The sequence below is a fragment of the Balaenoptera borealis genome (assembly GCF_965194805.1).
Source record: "Balaenoptera borealis genome assembly, chromosome: 14".
NCBI classification, from domain to species: domain Eukaryota; kingdom Metazoa; phylum Chordata; class Mammalia; order Artiodactyla; family Balaenopteridae; genus Balaenoptera; species Balaenoptera borealis.
Genome location: NC_138875.1, coordinates 7,135,969 through 7,160,358, shown reverse-complemented (window position 1 = coordinate 7,160,358; position 24,390 = coordinate 7,135,969). Strand labels below are relative to the sequence as shown.

At 34.0% G+C, this 24,390-nt stretch overlaps 1 protein-coding gene across 5 annotated transcripts in view; it reads right to left on the bottom strand.

The window, feature by feature from the left end:
• Nucleotides 1-24,390, bottom strand: part of RTTN (rotatin) — a 164,049-nt gene that overhangs the window by 81,437 nt on the left and 58,222 nt on the right. For 4 of the 5 annotated variants that reach the window (XM_082355182.1, XM_082355183.1, XM_082355181.1 and 1 more), the window contains exons 27-32: nucleotides 17,762-17,916; nucleotides 16,356-16,575; nucleotides 9,879-10,007; nucleotides 9,304-9,414; nucleotides 7,451-7,609; nucleotides 6,162-6,233 (exon numbers count right to left, since the gene is read on the bottom strand). In XM_082355182.1, the coding sequence (XP_082211308.1) occupies nucleotides 6,162-6,233; nucleotides 7,451-7,609; nucleotides 9,304-9,414; nucleotides 9,879-10,007; nucleotides 16,356-16,575; nucleotides 17,762-17,916 (846 nt within the window). The remainder of the gene's footprint in view (nucleotides 1-6,161; nucleotides 6,234-7,450; nucleotides 7,610-9,303; nucleotides 9,415-9,878; nucleotides 10,008-16,355; nucleotides 16,576-17,761; nucleotides 17,917-24,390) is intronic. The other variant, XM_082355185.1, reaches the window with a different exon arrangement.

Here is a 24,390-nt window from a genome sequence, read left to right as displayed (position 1 = left end):
GTGTGGCTCAGGCTTTCCACACATGACTAATGTACAAGGGCCGGAACAACGAAGCCTTTCACGCATGTACTAGGCTTCGCTCCATAGGTTCATCAGTAATTGATGGGGCTGTCTTCTGGTAAAACGGGGAAATCAGCACAGTCTGATTGCTCTGTCTCAGGACGTCTATATCCTTACCAGCCTTGCCCTCAGGTGAGTGCTCGGGCTGCCAGATCATCTGCAAAATTGCCAGGGAGAGCTAAGAAGGACAGTATGCAAAGAAAGAAAACTCTTCAAATCACCAGGAGCCATAACAAATAAGTTTGCAAAGAAAACAGCAATTATGTCATAGAACACTCCGATTAATTTGAAAATATTGTTCTCAAGGATGCAATAAGCTACAATATTACATTTAAAACATTTTACTACTAGTGTCACAGTACTAACATACCCATTAGCTATGATTCAAAAGGAACTAGGAGCAAAACAAAATTACATGTAAGAAGAATGGAGAATATTTTCAAGAAGAAAAAGGAATTATTTTGATACATAACAAATTTTTTAAATGCTATAATGTAATGCAGAGATTGAAAAAAATGACCCTAATTACATAAGAAATCCCTAACTGCATATAAATTATGAGTATAGTTAAAATGGTATTGTTTCTCTGACACCAAGTACTTAGCATTTTGTGAAATCAATACTCATAATGATTCATGATGAACACATTAGAAGATGAAAAATACGCATTGATAATTATCATATCAAATATGAAAATGATACATACTACAACTATAAATGAGTCGGCCATCGCTCTACAACACATATAAACACATATGCAGACAGTCTAGCTATGTCCACTGAGAGTGTATAGAAGCAAAGACCCCTCCCTCGGAGCAACGAGCATATCTAGAACTCATTTCTATATACCTTCTCTATTGAAAGAAATCAGGGCTCTTTGAGCAAATATCTGATTCCGGGGTGGGGCTGGGAAAGTCGAGAACATCTTGCTATGCCAGAAAGTAAACAAGTACTCAAAGGTTGATAAAGACATGTTAAAAGGATATAGGAGTCTTCGTGAAGGAAGTCCTCCTAGCCAAATCTGAAACAATTTGAACATCTAAATAAATAATGATAGAAAGAGATCATAATCCATGAAACATACTAAGAATCCTTGAGTCCATACTGGTGTAAATAAATAAGTGAATAAATAAATAAGAAAGGAATGCTCTTCCTTACAGTAAAATGTAATTAATGTGGAAGAAATAATGGAATTAGAAAATCATCATTTGGCAACCATTCTGTAATAACTGCTTCAGACAAGAATCACAAATGGAAGTTAAAACTAATAAAAGTTGATGAGAAATAGATATTTTACAGTCTCAAAGCACCTCCTGGCAAAAGGAAAAATTTTAAGTCCACAATGGAGAAAACAGACCAACTCTACCTTAACCAAGTAAGCAAGGTTAATATCACCAGCAATGGGACAAAGAGACAGCCTATCTGCTGATGTAATACAATGAGAAGCACAGAGCACTTCTGTGGCTTTTCTGCCAAAAATGCATAACCTGAGGAAATCATGAGGAAACAGACAAACCTAATTAAAGAATACTACAAAAACTAAATAGGTTATGCTCTTCAAAAATGCCAAGGTCATAAATGTTAAAGATTTAGGAACTATTTTAGATGAAAGAAACTAAATAGACATGACAGCTATATGCAACATGTATTCCTAAATTGGATCCTAGATCCTGATTGTTTTTTTGTTTGTTTGTTTTCTATGAAGGACAGTAGTGGGACAATTGGAAAAATTTGAATACTTTCCACATTTTGATAATTATAATAGTGATTCTGTAAGTGAATGTCCTTGTTTTTAGGAAACTCACAATTAACTATTTAGGGAAAATAGAAGTATATGTCTGCAACTCTCAAATAGTTCAGAAAAAAGACACTAGGTAGAGCTAAAGCAAATATGGTAAAATTATAACATCTGGGGAATCTGGGTGAAGGGGATATAAAAACTGCTATACTGTTTCTGCAACTTGCCTTTAAGTCTAATTATTTTCAAAATAAAATTTTAAAAAATAAAATATATGTGCCAACTCCTCTCACAAACATGGAAAGGAATGAAAGCATTAACAAGTGTATTTACACCACAAACTGACATCTCATTATATTAAGTGCATGAAATTACCTTTACATTTAAATCTGTGACACCATTTTCAAGGGAAAGAACAACTTTAATATTGTAAAAAGTACACATAAGCTACCATGATCATATATAAAACACTGTAGTAATGTTCTCTTGGTAGAACACTGTCTTCCCCCACAGGCCATAAGCCCCAGAGCACTAAGTCAGATCATCTGTGAATCCCCAACATTTAAATACTCAACAAACATTTAGAGAAATGAACTGAAACAAACTACACAGATAATCCCTATCTAACAGATTTCTTGTTATAATCAACTCTAAGATTCCATTCTGGTTGTTAAAGTTGCAGGGATATGGATTTGTGACATTAGTTCTCCAACTAAACCCAGCAACAGAATCTTCCACATCCAGCAGTACTAAATCCAAGTCAGACTCTAGGAAACCAGTTTACAAGACACTACACAGCTGGGAACACAACACAGTTGAGGGTCCCCTGGACACTAATTCTGCTTTCCCTCCCTAAGAGAGGAATGTAGCCTTGAACAAAGAAAGACCAGTATTATAAACGCTGCTCTTAAAAAACAGAATAGAAAAGATCTGTGATGCACCAAGGACCGATGCACCAGGAACTGGGCCCTATTAGGGCTGCTGGGCGCCCGGGGAACCTGTGCTGAGAAGCTCTTTATCTGTTCCTACTCCTTGTGACCACCCACTCCCAGTACGCTTCTGTATCCATGGAAAGCCAAATGGGAATTACACTACAAAAATTAAGACCTGATTTTCAACTTTACTTAGCAACATCAAGAAGACTAACGGGATAAATGGAATGATTTGCACATTTCTACGCATTAGCAAAGACGGATGGAGGACCATTCTCTGTGGATGGGGCTGGGAGAAACATTTTTTTTTAATATTAAAAACATGGCCCTGAAATACACATTCCACTTAGGAAGATTAAGTTAAATAGTAAGAAATATGCAAGGCAGTAAAGGTAATATATGAGAAGAACCTAATTTAATGGTATAGACATTAAATGCTAGTATCTTTCAGAGAAGAGGAAGATTAAGATGGATTGTAGCAGTTGGTGAAAGTATTTTTAAAAAATACTGTTTTAAAATTAAAAAAAGTTTTATTGTACAACACATGGAATATAGCCAATATTTTATAATAACTATAAATGTAATATAAGCTCTAAAAACTGTGAATTACTATGTTGTACACCTGAAACTTATATTGTATATCAACTATACCTCAATTTAAAAAAAGAAAAAAAAGTTTGCAAGTGAAGTAAACGTTATCCAAAAGCCCTTTGAAAACACTGCTAAATTTTGGTAGCCTTATAAATAGAATAAGAAAAAGAAAAATTATAAGCTAAATCTTAAAACTTAAGGAAGAACTAAATTTTTATAAAATTTGAAACTTTAATAAATTCAATATTCCTTTCAAACCCCCCCAAAATGTTTTAAGTGACTTATGCCTTACCTTGTTCCAGAAAAGATTTAAGCCCTATTACAAGGAAAGGTAAATTATAACATGAAAAGTACACCAGAAATGAAAGAAAAACAAAGGTATGTAAACAGTGGAACCAGCTAAAAAGTATCTACCACATTTGATAAGACAGCACTAAACTTTACTTAACAACAAAAGGAAACCTAGCCAGTTATATAACTCATAATTTATTTATGCAAATGATTACCACTCAGAAGTACAATTTCAATAGTAACATGAAATAGAAATCTAGACTGGCTGTGTGGGGAAAGAATTGGGACAGAGGTAATAATCTTACAGCAAACACTGCAGAACACCCAGTGGAACAAGAGTATAAAGGGCATCAACTCAGACTTCAGGCACCAAAACAAAATGCAAAGCAGTAAAAGCAGTTCTGTTTGTAAAATATTATTAATCAAATATCTACCTCAACCAAAATAAAATGTTTACAAAGCTTGTATATACTAATGCTACTTCCTGCTATATCCTCCCAAACACTACAAAATGTACACCAAGGCAAGTAAATGAAACATCTTATTGAATAAGATTATTACTCATCGTTCTACCAAAGACAATTTTAATTTTAAATTACTGAAAAAGTAGCACCTTCTTTCTGGCTGTAGTAAACTGGCAAAGGTCACAACTTCTTGGAGATTATAAAATTCCATTATCTATATTTGAAGACTATCTTCCTCCCTTACTAGAGCAGCTGTTTCCACTTTGGGATTTAAAGTACCACTAAACTTTTTAAAACTTGAGGGACATATACTACATTACCAACTATTTATACTACCAAGTGAGGACACTTAAAAACAAAAAATAATAACCAAAAACAAATTAAAAAAAGAGAGGAAGAAAATGTGAGTTTATTAAAAATACACAAAAAATAGACTTACTTTTCTAATTTTGCTTAAGACTAGTAGAAGTTTCATCATCAAGTACTATTTTGGATTAGAGTAGCTCTCAAATATTTTTGATTATGGCCAACATTGGTAAAGCAAAAGACTCTAAAAGCGTACTTAAACCACTGTTTTCAACTTTTTTAGTAGAAAATTAATTCTGTGATGAAGAACTGGAAAATAACAAAATCAAAATGCTGCACTAAGCATGTCACCAGTAGCAAAAAGGAGCTGTATACTATTTAACTTATTAGAAAAAAATGTGAACTTCTACACATGGTTCTATATTATAATGCCCCAAGAGCTTTAATAGAACCCAGAAAACGTATTACTCTTGCCTTTATATTTATTTCAATAATTAAAAAAAAACTCACTGGCAGTACATCACAAAGGTTATAGTATACAAGTGTCACTACTTTAACAATGGGAGTTGAGATCATTTGCATTTGAGCCAAAACCAACATTTTTAAATGTAGTTATTGGATAACAGGCATCAAAACCACTACACTGTTAATATAAATATTAATCCTGTGTATTCTTTTCTAATTTGTCTCCTATGGTTTTATTACCACACAGACTGTGAATAACAACCATCATCAGAAGGCATGTTAAACAAATTAAAGGAGCCAGTGGAAAAGCAGCCTGGGATTTTCAATAATTGGCAGCATTAAATTGGGTTTGCAAAGTTTGGAAAAGTGAAGCTTCCAAGAGTTAAATGAGATCCAGGCCGTTTAACAACCACCAGGATTCAGGCTCTAGGTGACTGCTCCAAAAGCTGCCCTCACTACAGCTCAACTAGATTCAGTAACTCCTCCAAAGACATATTCTAATGAAAACTTAAAAAGAAACCTTAGATCTTATCTAAGGCCCTGGGGGATGAGATGCAACAGTGTGATAAATGTGCATGTACAGGATGAGGACATATGGATAAAGACTAGGGTAGAATAAAAGCATGTCTCGTCTGCCCCAGGTGAGCATTTTTCTATCCTCCAAATTACCTAAAAAGCAGTAGGCTACAAAAAAAAGTTAGGTAAAACTATCTACTGACTTGTCATTCAGAACGTGATACAAAAAATTAATCTAATAGAAAGCAAAGAAAGATAAATTATGACTCAGTGTACTAACCCAGAAAAGAAAAAAAGGCGTTAACATCAATGCATATTTAACTACAAACAAATTTGTTTATTATTATTAATTTAGAGAGACAATATAGTGAGTGCGAAAGAGAAACTGCCTGGACTGAAAGCGAAAGGGTATGATTTAGGGCCAACTACTTAAACCCGCTGTGCTAAATTTTCTTAATCTAAAAAATGAGGATAATAATGGTTCATAACTCAAACCATTACAAGCTGATATTTGTTATGTTTCTAGAAGAGTGCCTAGTACATAGTAAACATGTCAGTGATTATTATTTCTGTTTAAAATTATTTTTAACACCACACAGAAGAATTTGTAAATCTGATCAAGCATAAAAAAAAAGTCTACATTCTCTTTCAAGAGGTCCTGTTGGCTTGTATAAAGTTTCATCAGTAAGGAAATATATACATATATAAATATATATATATATACACATATATGCTGAAACTTTATCATCAATTAATCTCAAATATCTACTAGGTTGATAATTGTTTAAAGTCACCTACCTGCCAAGTATAATCCTTTATGATTACTGAAGGCATTGGAATTACAAGGAGATTTTGAAAAATAAATGCAGCCTGAAATTAAAGGAAAAAAATGTCAATACTGCCATCTTGTTGTCATGTCTGAAATAACCAATATACTGTTAGTTAATAACAAAAAAGTATATCCCTGGTCAGCTGCACACGCTGAGAGGTCATTATGAGAACTCCCCACTGCCCTTCCTGTTAGGTGATGACATAGTAGTGGGGGAAACTACTTCACCAGGAAAGATATTTTTTCCTATTTCAGAATTTTGTCTTTCCAAAAAATGATCTGTAAACCATAAACTGTTCTGCTAGCATTTAAGAAATCTACTTCATGTTTCTATTATCCTCCTACAGATCATACACACACCTTTCTCCCCATCTCTTTCTTCCTCTCTCATACAAGCTCCTCCCAATAAAAAACTGCTAACTAGAAATACAAACCACAAATGTCCAACTTAACCTCCTAGGTCCTGAAGATGGTCAAATTAAATAATCATACTAATTATGAACACTGATTATCTATTTAGTGAAAGATTATAACGGGAGAATAACCAGAGTAACAGAGGGGATCCAAAGGGAGTGAAATTTTCAACCACCTTAACTGGAAGCCAGTAGACAGTCGTTAAAGTTGGTAAATCAAGAGGAAGCTACAAGTTTAAGCATTATTATTAAAAAAAAACAAATAATAAGAAAACTACAGCCTTTGGATTTTGGAACTGGAAACTGGCTAATGGTGGGCCCAGGAGCTGCTGTTTTCTTTACAAGCCTCTAAGCATTATTTGATTACTGTTCTTAAAATGGTCTGCATCAGTCATCACTTTCACAAAAGCAGCAGTAAAGAAAATAACAAACTATTTAGAAAGAATTAAAACAGCATTTACTTTTCCTCTTACATGTTATATAATAAATACTACAGAGTATTTTGACAGCCCCTTATCTTAAGTAAAGCTTTATAAACTTAAACACTGAGATCATATAAAAGTAATTTCTTTTCCTGTGAACTACTTTTCAATGTGTAATAAAATAGAAGAGTCCATTTAAAATGCACTGAATTCTGCTTTGATCTTTCAGAGTAAAGGACTCCTGTTCTGACTGTGAATCAATACCATTTTGTTCTCTACAACCGTTTCATTTCAGTTTTTTCGCAGGTCAAAGAGACAACGGTCAGTGGTGAGCCCACGGTGTCAAACAGGGAGTATGGTTTATAAGAACTACCACAACAGGTCTCTGAGGGAAAACGGGCGGGGCTAAACAGACAGGCCTACCTCCCGGCGTACCATGCTACACTCCGACTGGTCCAGAAGAATGTTCACCACCGTTCCCCAGAGCCCACCAGAAATGTTTTGACAACTGTTTGCTAAGGCCACACAGCCAGTTTCAAGGGTCGTCAGTGCCGATCCTAATCCCAGTGAAGTGAACCTCACCTGTTCAAATTAGAGAAAACATTGTGAAACCAAAGAACCCAATTTCACAACATGAATTCTTAATTTTTCTGGTACATAAAATATCACATTTTTATGACACTGTCTTGACAATCCTAAATTATAAGACACTTGAAGAATACTGTCCTATAAGTTTATGAGTGAATAAAAATCCTATTTCATGATTTAAGAAAGTAATAATATAGGTAATAAAAGCTAAATAAAAGCAAATGTCACAAAAAGTCAAAACCAGCTATAAATAAGACTAAAAATTATAGTTCAAAAGTCTTTTTCTAGGGAAAGCACAGGGTGCTTACATATCTTTCATGAACATGATTCTTGTTTATTTCTCATTTTTAAGAGGATACTATTATTTTGTTCCACCGTCCTTAATTTTTCAGTGTTTCTTTCAAACAAATGGCTTTAACTTCTTTGAAGCTTCTTTTCAAACAGAAGTAATTGAATTATCTTTTTATAAGATACTTAGTATTTTCCCCAAAATTATTTTAAAAGAAAAATGTTTCAAAGGAGATTGACATGGTGTAATGTTTGCCATAGTACCCCCACTGCTCAAGCTACGTATTGGGTGAACTTCTGAATTTTGATTTCAAAATAGAGTTTCACTGATAACCACAGGGTAACAGAAAGCAATGCAGTCATAAGGCAGTCAAGCAACAAGTCCAAGTTCAATGTGGCTCAAGAATGTATCTCTAGCTGTTAACAGTACTATATTATATACACAAAAATTTGCTAAGAGGGTAGATCTTATGGTAAGTGTTCTAATCACAAAAACAAGCAGTAAGAGGACAGAAGAAACTTCTGTAGGTGAAGGATATGTTTATGGCATTGAATCTGGTGATGTACATTTCAGGGGTATATACTTATCTCCAAATTCATGAAGTTGTACACATTAAATAGGTACAGTTTTTTGTATGTCAATCATACCTCAATAAAGTGGTTTAAAAAAATCAAATCAGTAGATAAATGGCTAAAACTGGAAAATTCATTAATATAAAACGCTGCACTGTAATGATACTATTCTATTAAATGACACTCAAAAGTCACTTGGCCGCTATCCTTCTAAACTGTTTAAAAATGGCTGGACTTCTCCAATAATATTTTGCTGTTCTTTATAAAACTGATAGATTCTATAATACTTCCTTTCTTACTATTTTTAATCTGTACTCTGAATTTGACTGAATAGGGGGTGCCATGAACTGAATTATGTACCCCCAAAATTCATATGTTGAAGCCCTAACTCCTAATGTATTTGAGGAGAGGGCTTTTAGGAGATAATTAAGGTTAAATGAGACCATGAGGATTGGGTCCTAATCTGATAGGATTGGTGGCCTTATAAGAAGAGGAGGAGAGAAAAGGTCATATGAGCATGCAATGAAAAGGGAACCATCTGAAAGCCAGAAAGAGTCCTCACCAAACCTGACCATGTGGGTGGGCACCTTGATCTTCAACTTCCAGCCTCCAGATGTGTGAGAAAATTAATTTCTTTGTTCAAGCTACCTAGTCTATGGTGTTTTATTATGCAGCCCAAACTGACCAAGACAGGGGGTAAATATAGCTTAAGGTATAGCACTAAAATAACCTCATTTTGGAAAATATGAACAAGTATATGCATACATGTTTTGTTTCATTTGTTCTTTAATCTACACATAATGGACTCGATTTTCCTTCACACTGACCTCTGGGTCTCGGTCAACCCACAACGGAATCAACCAAGCCAATCCCTGTTGAGTGGTAGCATGTTCTTCACTGTGACTACGCAAAGGCAAGAACCAAAGTGACATCCACTCCTAGAATGAGAAAAAGGGAACAGAAACACATCAGGTACATTTCTAAGGATAAAATAGAGTTTAAAATAACTGAATTTTTAAAAATCAAAGCAAAGTAAAAATATGCTTAAGACTTGGTTTTAATTCATTATTTAGCCAACACAAGGCAAACAACCATCTCAGCTCCTCCTTAAAAAGTTATACATAACAATTTTTCTTCAGAACAGCTATTTTCCCCATGATTTAGATAAAACGTAGTTCTCTAGTGCATGCAGATTTCAATCAAAATAAATTTAAAATAAAATTCAGATTTGTGTAATATACAGCTTCTAAGAAACATCTTTGTCAAAAATCATTTTTGTCTCCTAAAAAGACAAGTCAAAAGACATTTTCCTAGAGTAAACATATAGGCTTGAAACGTGTTAGACACAGCACATTCCCTTCCTAGCAACTGTGGAAAGACAGGCAGCTTTGAAAGCTCTCACCGAGCTCTGGGCCTGGGCCATCATCTCATGGGATAAGTGAAGCAAGCAGAGAACCGTGCTCTTTGTGACACCTTTTCCCATGAAGGACATAGCATTTCCTCCATGCTCCACATAAAAAGAAGTAATGACCTGAAAAACAAATGCAAACAATTTTGTGGCAGCTTTACTCTTAGTGGCTAAATATATACCTTTCTACTGACTTGTCTGAATTGAATCCTAACCACATAAAGTATATTATAATATTCTTAGTTTATACATTTAAAAGTGGTTAAGAAAGTAAATTTTATGTTATGTGTATTTCACCACAATTAAAACAAACATTCTTAGTTTAAATTGTTTTCCTTTGGAATTTGTACAAAGAATGTGTAGTATTCTCCTAGAAGATTTTGTGATTTAAAATATGCTCGTAACATTCTTCAAATGTTATAGTATCCTTTAAGTAAAAGAGTTTATTTTATAAATACCCTGTTGAAAAGTATACTTAGAAATTGCTAGCTATATAAAACTCTCACTAACTACCAGAGTTAGGCTAAGTTTTCTAGAATTATGGTTTGAATGTAAATGGACATTTACATTTCTAAGCAATCTTAGATTTCTACTCCATATTTAAGCATATATTTATTACTTAAATAATTGCCTGTCAACTTTTTCTCTCCCACATACCTGAGGGCTTTAACACATTTCCATCAGTAACAACAAAAGAAATGTTTCTTATCTGAAGCTATTATGCCCTTATCTGCGAAGCTGAATCAGAATGAACATGGGGAGTTAGGAGACAGCAGTTTGAGAAAAAGTCCTTCCACCTGATTTAGAAAATCCTTTAAAATATGTGACAAACTCTTCTGGAAAATTTCTGTGTAAATCATATATTGTCCCCCATATAGGGGTTCAATAACTATTTGTTGACACTGAATAACAAGCATCATTATAGCTTTCAACTCAAAATAAAAAATTTAAAGTAACAAAAGATCACTTTATAATTCACAAAGTTTTAATAAAAAAAAGAATGCTAACTATATTTAGGTGCCAATACATTATGAAGGAAAAACTTGTGAATCAAAGCAATCAAAACCACATGTTATCTAATACAGCAGAAAGTATTTCAATTCATCCACCCAAGGACTCAATGCTTTTATTCAGCACAGTAAGCCATTTTGTCTTATAACAGAGACTACTTTTTAGTTTGGATTCTTTTTAGCTCATGCAGCAAAGAAGATTAGTTTTTAAAAAAATGGCATAAATATAAATCATGTTAGGCACAGCTTATTTAACAAAAGCAATTTATTCATAAGATAACTTGGGGATTTTGACTTAAATTAGAATTTTCATAAACCAAATAACTGTATAGTATGTCCGAAAATGAAACAAGTTTGGCCAGGGGTTAACAACTACAGGTGACTGCTACAGGAGCCCTGCTCTACTATTCTTTCTGCCTATGTATATGTTTAAGGTTTTTATAATTAAAAGTTTAAAACTTTAAGGGACTATTTTAGAAGAGATCTAAATGATCAAGTCTTTATTATCTTCCTATATGTCACTGGAGAGAGCTATATTGTCATGGTTTAGGTTCTAGCTTAAAAGGGATAAGTCAAGAACGTTGATATTATCTCCTTTCAACTTACCATCAGATCCCTGGAATTATATTTCATATATAATTTTTAAGGCTTTAATTATCATAGTTTATTCACCTATCATAATGAATCATGCTTAGTCTAAAAGTCTCATTTTCCAACCACAAAAGGCAAATACTGCATTCAAATTTCACTGTGCAGAAACAAAATATCTAATAATGAATTACAACTCCCATCTGAAAAGGAATCAGCTTTAATTACTGAGAAACTATGAAGCAAATCATTTGGACCAACAATGGCTTGTTTCAATGTCCAGTTACATAAGCATTACTTTATTCTCTAAAAGATCAATTTAGCCAGTAGTAAAATAAAAAAACCTGTTTAGCTAGCTAAGTAAACAGAAGGACCCAAGTAAGATTTAATAGGACTCTGACAATTTCTAATAAAAGTGACAGATTTTTTTCATACTATTTTCCTGTCATTTAATGTAAAGACATAAAGATTTTCTTCCCAAGATGTTATATGAAGCATAACATGTACTCCTCTGTTTATACCAAATAAAGATTTGTTAATCAGGTTTTCATAACAGTGAAACATTATAAAACAAGCATCACACTTTATATCTATTCCTTAGCTAATAAACTGTGTTGATTTTTATTACCTCAAAGACAACTGAGCTTAAAATGAGAGTATTGTCTTTTTTCCCCGACTTCTTACTGAGAACTAAGCCTTTTTGTTCTCCAATAACATAGAAAGCTCATTTTAATTTCAGGTATTTGAAACACAGGTGTGATCTGAAGTCTCTTCTGTTACACAATTTTACAAACAAAAGTACTTCTGAGGGTTTCTAAATATAAACAATGTAACACTTCTTCAATTACTGCTGTAGTAGGTCCTCACATATCCCTGATCTGAAACAGATAAAAATCACTTAATAGAGGAGATGTGTCCCAAAAGGTTTATAAATGGAGTATTTATAAATCACATTACAAATAATGCTATAAATTAGGTACTTGTAGACTGAATTATATTAAATGCATTGGAGGAGCTGACTTATTAAAAAACATTATGGTAAGTTTTTAGCTAATATATCTATTCTAAAAAATTCATATTATTTCTCATCATGGATACCTTGAAGCATGAGATAATTAATTTACTGACAGTTTGCTCTCTTTCAGTATTTACAAGTATTCAAGATAAAAAAATTATTTCATTAAAGTGACTACACTAAAATTCATATTAAATTTTATAGTACAGCTGAGAGTATTTAGAATTTTGAATTTTTTTTAAATAAATTTATTTATTTATTTTTGGCTGTGTTGGGTCTTCGTTTCTGTGCGAGGGCTTTCTCTAGTTGCGGCAAGTGGGGGCCACTCTTCATCACGGTGCGCGGGCCTTTCACTTGAAATATTTTTTAAAAAACAAGATGTACTTTTGGAAACAAATCCTAGATAATATCATCTGAAGCATGATTTACAGTTGAATATATAAACATCACCTAAAGTATGATTTACTAATGAAAATACAAAAATTAAACACACATCATTTACATTCATTTACGTCACATTTCCAAAGTTATCCAAACTTTATTCTAATTTAAAAATCATAGATAAGATACAACTAAATTACTCACTATCTGTCCACTATGTACAAATCACTGTCCTAGGCCAGTGGGGAGCTGGGGGTAGTGGAAATGGTCCACAGATGATTCTCACAAGCTCACAGTCTAACAGATCAAAGCATAAAGCAAAATAAAAATACAATGTATTAAGTGCCATAATAGTGGCATATATAAACTGCTTGAGGTACATAACCTGTAGAAGAGATCAGTCAGTCAAGTAATACTTACTGGGTGACTATGTGTGAAAGAATAAGAAAAGGCTTACTAAAGGAAGGCAAATGAACAAGTGAGATCTTCAACTCTGTGTAGAGATTGCCACCCAAAGAGAAAAGAAGCTGTATGAAAGAAACAGACTTTTTAAGCATGCTTTTTTATTTAATGAGAAGAGCCACATATAACTGAAACTTCAAGAGATGTGGGGAAAATTTTAAACAGAGATAAAACTCAAAATGCAAGATTATAATGAGCCTTAAGCACTTGAAAAAGGAGATTGGGAGTGAAAGGTTTCTGTTTTGAAGGATGGTCTGGTGGTGGGTAGAGACCAGTGGCAAGCAGGAACGTGCAGCACAAAAAGGAATAGGAAGTTACGGACACGATTTGGTCAAAACATTCCATGTCTAGAACGCCCATCACTTCTGATCAGTTTATTCATCTTCCAAACCTCTCTCTACACTGCTTCCTACAGGAGCCTTGCCTGAATTCCTAACAGTTAAAGATGCCAACCTCTATAACTGAACCTTTCAAGGCAAGCAATGCTGGCGGACTTGGTCACTAAGCAAACAGTGAGCCATTTATAGATCTAGACAGTTTATTACTTACATAAAAAGCAAAAGCAAGAGTAGGCAAAGGTGCCAGCTCTCAGTGTCCCTTTTACAGGGTGACACTGAAACAAAGGGGCCAGATGACAGCAGTGCAATGGCAGCGCACTCTTGCTGAGGAGCTCAGGCCAAGCTGCGGCTCAGCCGTCAATAGCCTGCTGCCGTACCCCAAGGGAGCAAGGCAGAAAGCCCGCGCGTGCATCAGAACCCAGGAGGCGATAAAAACAGGCCCGTGACACACTTCCTAAGAGAGAGTGAAGTGAATGAGCAACGGCCTTGTAGCAGTTCCTTACAGGCATCTCATGTTCCAAAAGGATCACAGGAAGTTCTGCCAGAGCTTAGATCAGCCGCACCTAAGCCCTGCCTACGTGGCCCATATGCAAACACGCAAAGCTGCCAGGGCACCGTGGCAAAGCTGTTCTCTTACAGAAACCTATCACTGCTCTATTCACTGCATCATTCTTAAAATATACTGGACTAAATGATGATGAAAACAAGACATAAAGTTAAGGCCATGATTGGAAGGTGATTAGAGCTAAAAATATATTTTTGAGAAAATCAAAAAAAAAATAATCAGTGAAATAAGGCTCTACCTTAAAAAGGTAGAAAAAAGCCATAAATTAAACCAAAATAAGAAGGAAATAAATACAGGCAGAAATTAATAAAAGAGGGAAAAAAACATTAAAGGGCGATCAACAAAGCCAAAGATTCATTCTCTGAAAAGACTAATAAAACATACAAACCACTAGTAAGGCCAATCGACAAAACTGGAGAGAAGGAAAAATCAATGCCTGGAATGAAATGGGACCTCACTACAGATCTGACAGATATTTTAAAAACAAGATGATGTGATGAACAATTTTAGGGCAATGAATTTGAAAATTCAGATAAAATTCAGTAAAACATAGCTTACTGAGACTGACACACAAAAAACAGGAAATCTGAGCAATTCTAGATCTACTTTAAAAATTCAATTCATCTATAATCTTCCCAAAAAGAAAACTCCAGTCCCAGATTGCTATACTGTCAACTTAACATTTAAGGAAGAAATAACACCAATTCAAACCAACTATTCCAAAGAAGAAAAAAGAGAAAGTTACATAAAGAAAAAGAGAAAATTATATAAGGATGGACTTATTTTGATATTAAAAAACTGACAAAAGTTTTATGAGAAAGAAGATAGATATAGTAATTCTAGAAACTTTTTTTGCCAATGAAAATAGGTAGAATAATTCTAAAAACATTAACAAACTAAACCTGTTTATATATAAAAAGGATAATACATCACAAACTAGTTGAAATTTTTCCAGAAATGTAAGGTTGTTTACCATTTTTAAATCAACCAATGTAATCCATCATCTTATGGAATACAAAAAAAAAATGATTATCTTAAAAGATACAGAAAAAGCAATATACACTTATGATTAAAAAAAAAATTCTTAGCAAAGTAAGACTAAAAGAAAATGTCCTTAATCTGATTTTTCTTTAAGTAATTGAAAAAAGACTACCATAAATAGCTTACTAAAAGATAAAACATTAAAGGCCTTTCCTTTGAGTTTGGAAACAAGGACTGTTGGGTACACAATTAACATATAAAAACTGAATATATTTCCATACATCAGCAATAGTTAGAAAAAAAATTTCACAGAAGATATAATATACTCATTTTCAACACAAGTGTACAGTGGCAGTATCTAAAATTACCCTAAACAGGAAGAAAAAGAGAAGCCAAATTATCCTTCAACATTGTAGTAGAGAGAATACTACACAAAAATGAAATTAAACTCCACCTACAGGAAGCAAAATGAGTAACTCTCATAAGCATAATGTTAAAAAGAAATATAATTCCATTTAACAAAATCAAGAGAATGAGAAATTATTGTATATATGGACACATAATTGAGTGGTAAAACCATCAAGAAATGCAAAGAAGTTATTACCGTAAAAATAAAAATAAAACTACCTTCAGGCGAGGAGTAGAGACTGGAAGTGGTTATGATGAGAGCTTCTAGGGTGGTGGCTACTCTCTATTTTAGGATCAGGGCGGTCATATGTGTGTTCACTATGTGATAAACAATGAACTATGTATTTACGTTCTGTGTATTTTCTGTATGTGTTGTATTTCACAACAAAAGGGTTAATAGATGCAAATAAACACGTTACCCAAATAAAGGGGCTTAATGAAGTGTAAGCCTTACTTTTCTTGAAAATTAGCTTATTCATAAAAGTAATCTTACTTATATATTTGCTAATAAAAATCATTAACACATTGAACCATTAATGAGCCATAAACACTGAATAATAATCTATATTAAATATAATAACACATACAATGCACCTAATATTGTGCCTGGTACACACTGAGTGGTCAGTAAATAGTAAATAGCTATCATTTGAGGGTTTGTAAATAGCTATCATTTAGGGGTTTTATTACTGCTGTTTATAGTTATTGACTATTTTTACTTACTTCGAGGAGACCTGACAAGTACTTCACACAAATTTCTAGTGGCTTTGTGAAAGGAGAGTGTGAGCTCCATCCCGGAAACGCTGTAAGGTGGGCCATCCCTCGTAAGGTCCTCTCGAGGGATGGCAGGCCGTAGAAATGAGGAGCGTCTGTGACTCTCAGACACTGGAGGAGTTTCAGAGCCAGCTGTGTTTGGAAAACATAAAAAAGTTCCAAGCATTTCCTGTGTATGTAAAGGAGGAAAAAAAATCAACCATGGAACAAACGTAACTGGCTTAATGAGCTTTCTTGGTGGTGGTGGAGGGTTACTAACAACTTACTGTATCAAAAAAGTATTAACTAGTGGAAATGGCAGGAAATGGCAGAAAATACTCCCTCTTAAAACAAGACTTTTTAAGAAAAACATAGTTAATATACCATCCAGAGTATATGATGTAAAATACAAGTAACAATTACATTGAAAAATGCATAAGTGGGTATTAGTATTGCCAACCAATAATGAAATTAGAAGTTAACATAGAGTTACCACATGAACCAGCAATTCCAGTCCTAGGTATATACTCAAGAACTGAAAACGTATGTCCACACAGAAATTTGCATATGAATGTTCATAACATCACTCTTCACAACAGTGAAAGGTAGAAACAACTCATATGTCCCCCAACAGATGAATGGATAAGCAAAATGTGGCATATCCATACATGGACTATTATTTAGTCACTGTCATCTGCTACAACATGCATGGACCTTGAAAACATGATGTTAAATGAAAACAGCCAGACACAAAAGGTCACATACTGTTTCACTCCATTTATATGAAATGCCCAGAATACACAAATTCATAGAGAAAGAAAGAAGATTAATGGTTACCAGGGGCTTGGGTAAAGGGCGAATGGGGAGAGACTGCTTAATGGGTACAAAGTTTCTTTTTGGGGTAATGGAAATGTTCTGGAATTAAACAGTGACAGTCGTACAACACTGTATATATACCAAAACCCACTCAATTGTACACTTTAAAATGGTTAAAATTGTGAATTTAAAATTTTTAAGTCAGAGCTACAGATATACATTTGAAAATCATCCATGCAAAAATAGTTGTACAGTCGTAGAAATGGGCATGACTGCTCAGACAGATGTGTAGAAAATTAAGAGAGAACCAAGAACTAAACCTAGAGACAACAAAATACTGTGTGTGTGTGTGTGTGTGTGTGTGTGTGTGTGTGTGTGTAATTACAATCAGGCTATATCAGAAATTGATCTGAACTAAAAAACAAACCAGCACAACTGATTTTTACTGAAGTCTTTTCTCCTCTTAATTTGAAACTAATGAAAAGTAAGACCCTTTAGAAATCAAAAGAAAACTAGGTTCTGTGTGAATGTTCCCAAACCTCCAATAACACACATGGTACCTGTCAGTAAGCGCCACGGAACTGAGCAGCAAGGTGTTGAAGAGGGCGACCAGTTCTTTCTGGAGCTGCTGCCTGACGGCGGTGCGGATGTCATCTGCTTCCTCTCGCGCCTGGGACTCTGTCAGAACCAGCAGCTCCAATAGTGGGTTTGGACTCTGAAAAATGGAATTTGTAAAACATATATTTACCCTCTAATGGAGCTGTATGCTGTTCCCCATAAAGGTTTTTATTGCTAATCATGTTCTGGAGTAACTAAGTTATAGCGCCTAAATCGTAGGTTTCTACGGCATTAGTAGAGATGTTCTCAACTCAAAAGGTGCTTCATATGTTATCTTAAGAAAAGGAAAGCATATCCATTACAGAAAACTGAGGAAAATATAGAGAAGCACAATGAGAAAAACAAAAAGCACCCATAATCACACCTCACAGAGGTAGCTGTTATTAGTATGTTGGTACATACTATTCTTTTTATGTGAGTGCAAACAGAATTATAATTCAATATTTTTAACAAAACGGAGATCAAGTGAAAAAATCCACTACTGTGACCATTTTTTTAAACAATGTTATTATCAATATTTCTTCAAAAACATGATTTTAGTATCTGATTGTTATTCAGCCTTATGGTTTACCACAACTACTGGATAATCAGTGATTTCTAATTTCACTGAGCTGCAGCAGCATGCTCAACTCTGATTATACCCTATGTATGAATTCTACGCAATGAAATCACTAAATCAAAACATTATAATCGTTTTAATGCTTTCAATGTATATTGCCAAATTGTCCCTGCAAAAAGTGTACCAGTACATATGACTAAGGCCCACAGCACCCAAGCCAACGTTGAGTATTATTACCGTTGTAATCTTTGCCAATTTGACAGGCTGATAAACAAAGGAAACTAGTACTACTTAAATTTCAATCTGTTTTCCAACTTAAAAAAATAGCTAAAGAAATGTAATAGATGATTTCTAGTAATATTGAGAGAGCAGAAAATGTTACATTAACCAACAGCATTAAAATTAGATGGAATATTTATTTATCATCTATAATGTCATAGGCACTGTGCTAAAAAAAAAAAGAGAAAGAAAATAAGATTTTATTTACCTTTGAGTTAAACTAGAAGATTTACATTTTCATATTTTATAGATGGGCAAACAGAGGTTCATGAAGAGGGTAGGTAAATTAACAAAAGTCATATGAATGAGCAGAGCAAGAATTCAACCTCAAGACCATCTTACTTCAGAGATAGTTAACATTCCATCCCCAGCATTATGTCACATCAATAGTGCATATTATAACGTTCAAAAAGAGATAAAATCAAAATGTAATTACTGTTGTCATGGCATCCTTCACCTAAAGAACTCAATTCAAAAATAACTACATTCTTTTTAAGGAAAAGAAATTTTTTAAATGGGAAGAAAATTCCAAGTTGTTTACATTATGTAGTATGTACAGTATACTTCAACCAGGTACAAAGAATTAAAAATAATCTAATTGAGAGCTTTTGGAAAATACTGAGGAGAGATGCTTTACCTTTAACTTACTTTACTATGTTTCATACCTAAGCAGCATTTTTTTTCAGCTTTTCCTTTCATCTTGAACAAGAAGTGTCTCATTTGGTTCAAGTAAAATTACATAAAACACAACTACCACTTCTAAGTTTCATACATGAATAAAACAATCTAGACACACATTTAATAAAATCATTAAAATAAATATATATTCTATAGTATTCTTAGCCCCAAATAACCAAAGGCTGACTTACACCCACACTCCCTCTAAATCCCGTAAATACTGACTAACCGAGCGAGCTGTTTTTAATGCAAACCCCATCTTCGTAAGATGTAATTTTACCATCAGCAATTATTAATTCTGATATACATATAAAAATTAAGTAGAACCTATGGATTAACATATTAATATACTGAAGCAGTATGTAAATATATACCTAAAACTAAGACCCTTCCAAAGAATTTCATCCTATTAATAACTTATTTTTGCAGGTAAATTGCTGAGACTTTATAACATATCTTGGATTGACATGTTAACATTAAGATTCAGTGAACCTCAGCAACATCACTTCTAAAATATGGGATTTATTACCATTCCTCAAGAACAAGAGGAAATAGATGTCTCTACTGATGCCTACTGATCTCAAGTACTTAATCATATCTGACGGTTTTGTCTTTAGACATTAGTATTCAATCCTAATTTTAAACCAACTACGTGGGCCATTATTTCATCAGTGCTGACCTCCAAAAGGCAACAATTTCTGCAATGATGGCTCATTTTCTTTACCCACAGAGTTACCACTCATCATATCCAATTTTCCATCCGTCAGCAACCTACAATAGTAGGATGGACAACGCACTCTGTGAACTCTGAGTGCACATGACCCTGTGGAAGTCCGACAACAGACAGACACGTGCTGTGTAGTTCTGAATGGTCCCCCCCGAAAAAAGTATGGCCCCACTTTGATAAACTTCCATCAAAAACTCATTCTGAAAAGAAATGCATTCCAATTCAGCACTTCTCAGTTATTTTATATACTAACAAAATATCAATACATTAAAATATAAATTAGTAGTACAAAAAATTCCTTAAGTACGTAAAATGCTTGTAATAAATGAAAGTTTTGATAAAACATGTAGACAAAATTTTCACAAGAGAAAGTTTCTGTATCTTCCCTCGGTAAGTTAGCTAATTTTTCTTTATATATCTTTTAGGCATTCTTCTGCTTGATCAGGTATTCATTTCTGTCTAATTTTCTTTTTGCCACCATCACTTTTGCACATCTTCATATGTTATGTCCATACATTCAAAACAATTCCTTTGGAAATGCTATTTTACTGACCTTCTTAAGCCATTTCTCATTTATTTTACCCACTTCAGATGATAAACTGTAAAAGTCACTTTTTGACTTTCTATTTTCATGCTTCTTTTATTTTGAACATTGGTTGTTACAAAACGCTTAATAATTTAATCCTCGTAGCATGATATTTAGAGAGTAAACTCTCCTGACAGTGGATGCTTAAGTCCACTTTACTCACCCTTAAAAGTATTCCTATTATTTATAACACTAGTGATGATAATATATGAGACAAGGTAAGAGCTCTCCAAAGACAGCTTTGATACCATACAAAGTCAAACAAACTAATTATATCAAAAATCCTTTCCTAAAGCTGCATTAAAATTACAGTACAGGGCTTCCCTGGTGGCACAGTGGTTAAGAATCCGCCTGCCAATGCAAGGGACACGGGTTCGAGCCCTGGTCTGGGAAGATCCCACATGCCGCGGAGCAGCTAAGCCCGTGAGCCACAACTACTGAGCCTGCGCATCTGGAGCCTGTGCTCCGCAACAAGAGAGGCCGCGACAGTAAGAGGCCCGCGCACCGCGATGAAGCGTGGTCCCCGCTCGCCACAACCAGAGAAAGCCCTCGCACAGAAACGAAGACCCAACACAGTCAAAAATAAATAAATAAATAAATTTATTTAAAAAAAAAAATTACAGTACAATCATCTAGAGTCCTGTAGAAATTTCATTTTAATTTCAAAACTATGAATAAATTATGCAATATGTACCAGCACTCATGACATACTACAAAATTCATAATCGTTTAAACGTAAAGTTTTAACTATCTAGTTATAGTTACACAGTTTAGGTAAGTATATTTAATTTTTCTATTGTTATATACTATTTACAGTCATATGCAAACATTCAACTATTGCACAGATTTTCAAGAAAAGATTCTAAAACCAAAGCCCACCATATATCTGCTATTTTCACAAACCAAAGCAACCACAGCTCCCAGTGTACAAGAATTCTACCCGAAGGAGGAGACTGTTTTAGAGGTTATTCTTTTTTTAAAATGAGTAAAAAGATTATGAAGTTATAAAAAATCTATAGATCAAAAATCAATTTATCAAAAAACTCATTCAGAGGAAAAGCTTCATGGACATTATTTTAATAATGTTTTAATGTCTAATCTATAAAATATTTAAGCAGGCCTTAAAGCTGAAAGAACTATGACAATAGGTTTTCCTGTTCGCTTTATTAAAAATATCCAGAAAAAAACTGCCTCTGAATGCTTCCTTAATTTTTTTAATAATTAAAAGATAAGAGAAAATAGAAGTAAATACAGTACTTTGAAATCATCCTTGGGAAAGTAACAGAAGAGCAAACTTTACTGAACAATAAATCTATGTACCCTGGAAGTGCAATCATCTTATTAAGGACTCAAAAATTATAATTTAAGGAAATTAGTATGTTGTCTCTCATTTGTGTTATAAATAATTTTCTCAGTTTATCATGTCTTTTTAACTATGCTTAAGGTATTTCTTGCCATACATACAGAAACCAATAAAATTCACATATAAATGCCCTCCTACTGGACAAATGTTCTGTCGTAAGTTTCACAAAATGAAAATAGAAGTGAAATGGCCAGAGAAAAATATAAAAAATAAATTTTATTAAGGAAAAATTTGCTATGATAATTTAAAAATGTAGTTCTTCAGAAAAATACAGGCATATCAAAGGAACATAATACAACGTTCAATCAAAGAGTCATGCATATATAGGAAATCAGTTTATGGTTTTAAAAAATGGTGCCAATTCAAATCAGGGGTAGACATGACATGAGAAAATTGCTAACCATTAAAACAAATAATCTACATCATAAGAAATTCCAGATGAATAAAGATGTAAACAAAAATAAAACCTTAAGTATCATAAAAGAAAACATGAGAGTGTTTTCTCAAAACTCTGGAAAACAGAAGATCTTTCCAAGAAGACACATAATTTAGAAACTATAAAAAAATCCTATAAATATGGCTACACAAAAATAACATGGCAGTGAATGAAACAAACAACATAACCTGTCCTCCCACTGCCCACATTCTAGTGGGGTGGGCTGGGGTAGAAAGAAAATGAACAAAGATATTCTGCAAGTGGGAGCGATAAGTACAATGAAGAAACGTAAAATAGGATTAAGAAGGCACAGAGAGTCGGGCATGGAGAAATGCTACACTATGACAGATAAGGATGACTAACATCTGAACAGAGCACTGAATCAAGTGCGGTAGTCAGCTGTATAGATATCTAGGGGAAGAGCATTCCAGCCAGAGAGAAAAAGAAATGCAATGGGAGCTATGAGTGCGGTGTTTGAAAAACAACCAGAGGCCAATGTGGCTGGAAAAGAAGGAGTGGAGTACAGTGGTAGGAGAGAAAGTCAGAAAGATACTCAGAATCAAGCTCAAATAGAGCCTTGTAGCCTATGGAGCTTAATCTGAATGAGAGGAAGCTGGTGGAGGATTCTGAGAACAGGGACATGATGTGACTTCAGTTTAAGATCCCTGTGGCAGCCGTCTTGAGAAGCACAGGCAGCACAGGTGGAGGCTGGAAGACCTAACAATAACCTGGGAGAAGGGCGGTGACGGCTCGGCCTAGAGTGGTAACGGTCAAGGTGGTGAGAAGTCAGGTTTCTCTCATTCGTACACACACACACACACACACACACACACACACACACACACACACCTGTAGCACTATACCTAAATGTGGAAATTATGATCATGGAACACAATTTAAGTACTATAAAATAGGAAAATAAGTCCAAGATACAGTAAGGTCAGAAGACTAATGACAAGAAAAAAACATTTGCAACTCATATCACAGATAAAGGGCTAATCTCTCTAATTTATGAAGGGCTCCTCTGTTACCAAAAACGAAAGAGAGAGAGAGACAGCGTGTTTGAGCACACACGTGCGAGAGAAGACTAAAAACCTAATTGTGGGGCAAAACTAGCAAGGGCGTCAAGGGACAATTCACGGAAAACAAAAAAGCCCCAATCATGAAAATCATCGTATCATTCAAAATAAGAGTTACCTATTTTAAAAAAAAAAAAAACTCAAAACAAACACATATACACGTGTATCTTTGCAACTTGTAACTGACTCAGCAATTACAGTTCTAGGAATTTATAGTTTCCATTTGTTGTATTTTAACATGTTACAAAATTAAGGTTATGTGTGTTTCTTGTAATTAACTACATAGCTTCCTTAAAGTGATATGTTTACTAGTGAGTTAATAAATGTTTATTGAGAGCTCACTATGTGCAAGGCACTATGGTAGACGCTGGGTATGCAATGGTGAATGAAACAGTCCCTATTTTCACCAATCCACAATAAGGCAGAAAATAATAAACATCTAAACAAGCTTTATACACATATAAACATTCATATACATACTGTATTTTTTATATCTATAAATACTTTTAAAAGTATTCTCAATTAGAATTTCTAACTTACATTATATTAGCACCTTGCATTTTTATAGAAAATCATGTCTTTAAATGAGCTTTGCAAATGTATTAACATATAATGAAATATATTTGTTTTATAAGGTCTATTATCTTCTATTTCAGTTTAGGCCCTTTTTTCTAAATTTAATGTGTTTTTTTCGTGATTGTTTGTGCGAAGGTTTATCTTCACCAGGTTAAGTAAATCCATATAGTATTTGCAAAAAAAAAAAAAAAAAAAATACAGGCCAACGATAAAAAAACAAGCTAGCTTCCTGGGTTCTTGGCAAGTTTCTCAGAACACAGTCAGCTACAAAAAGTAGAGAGTAGTCGG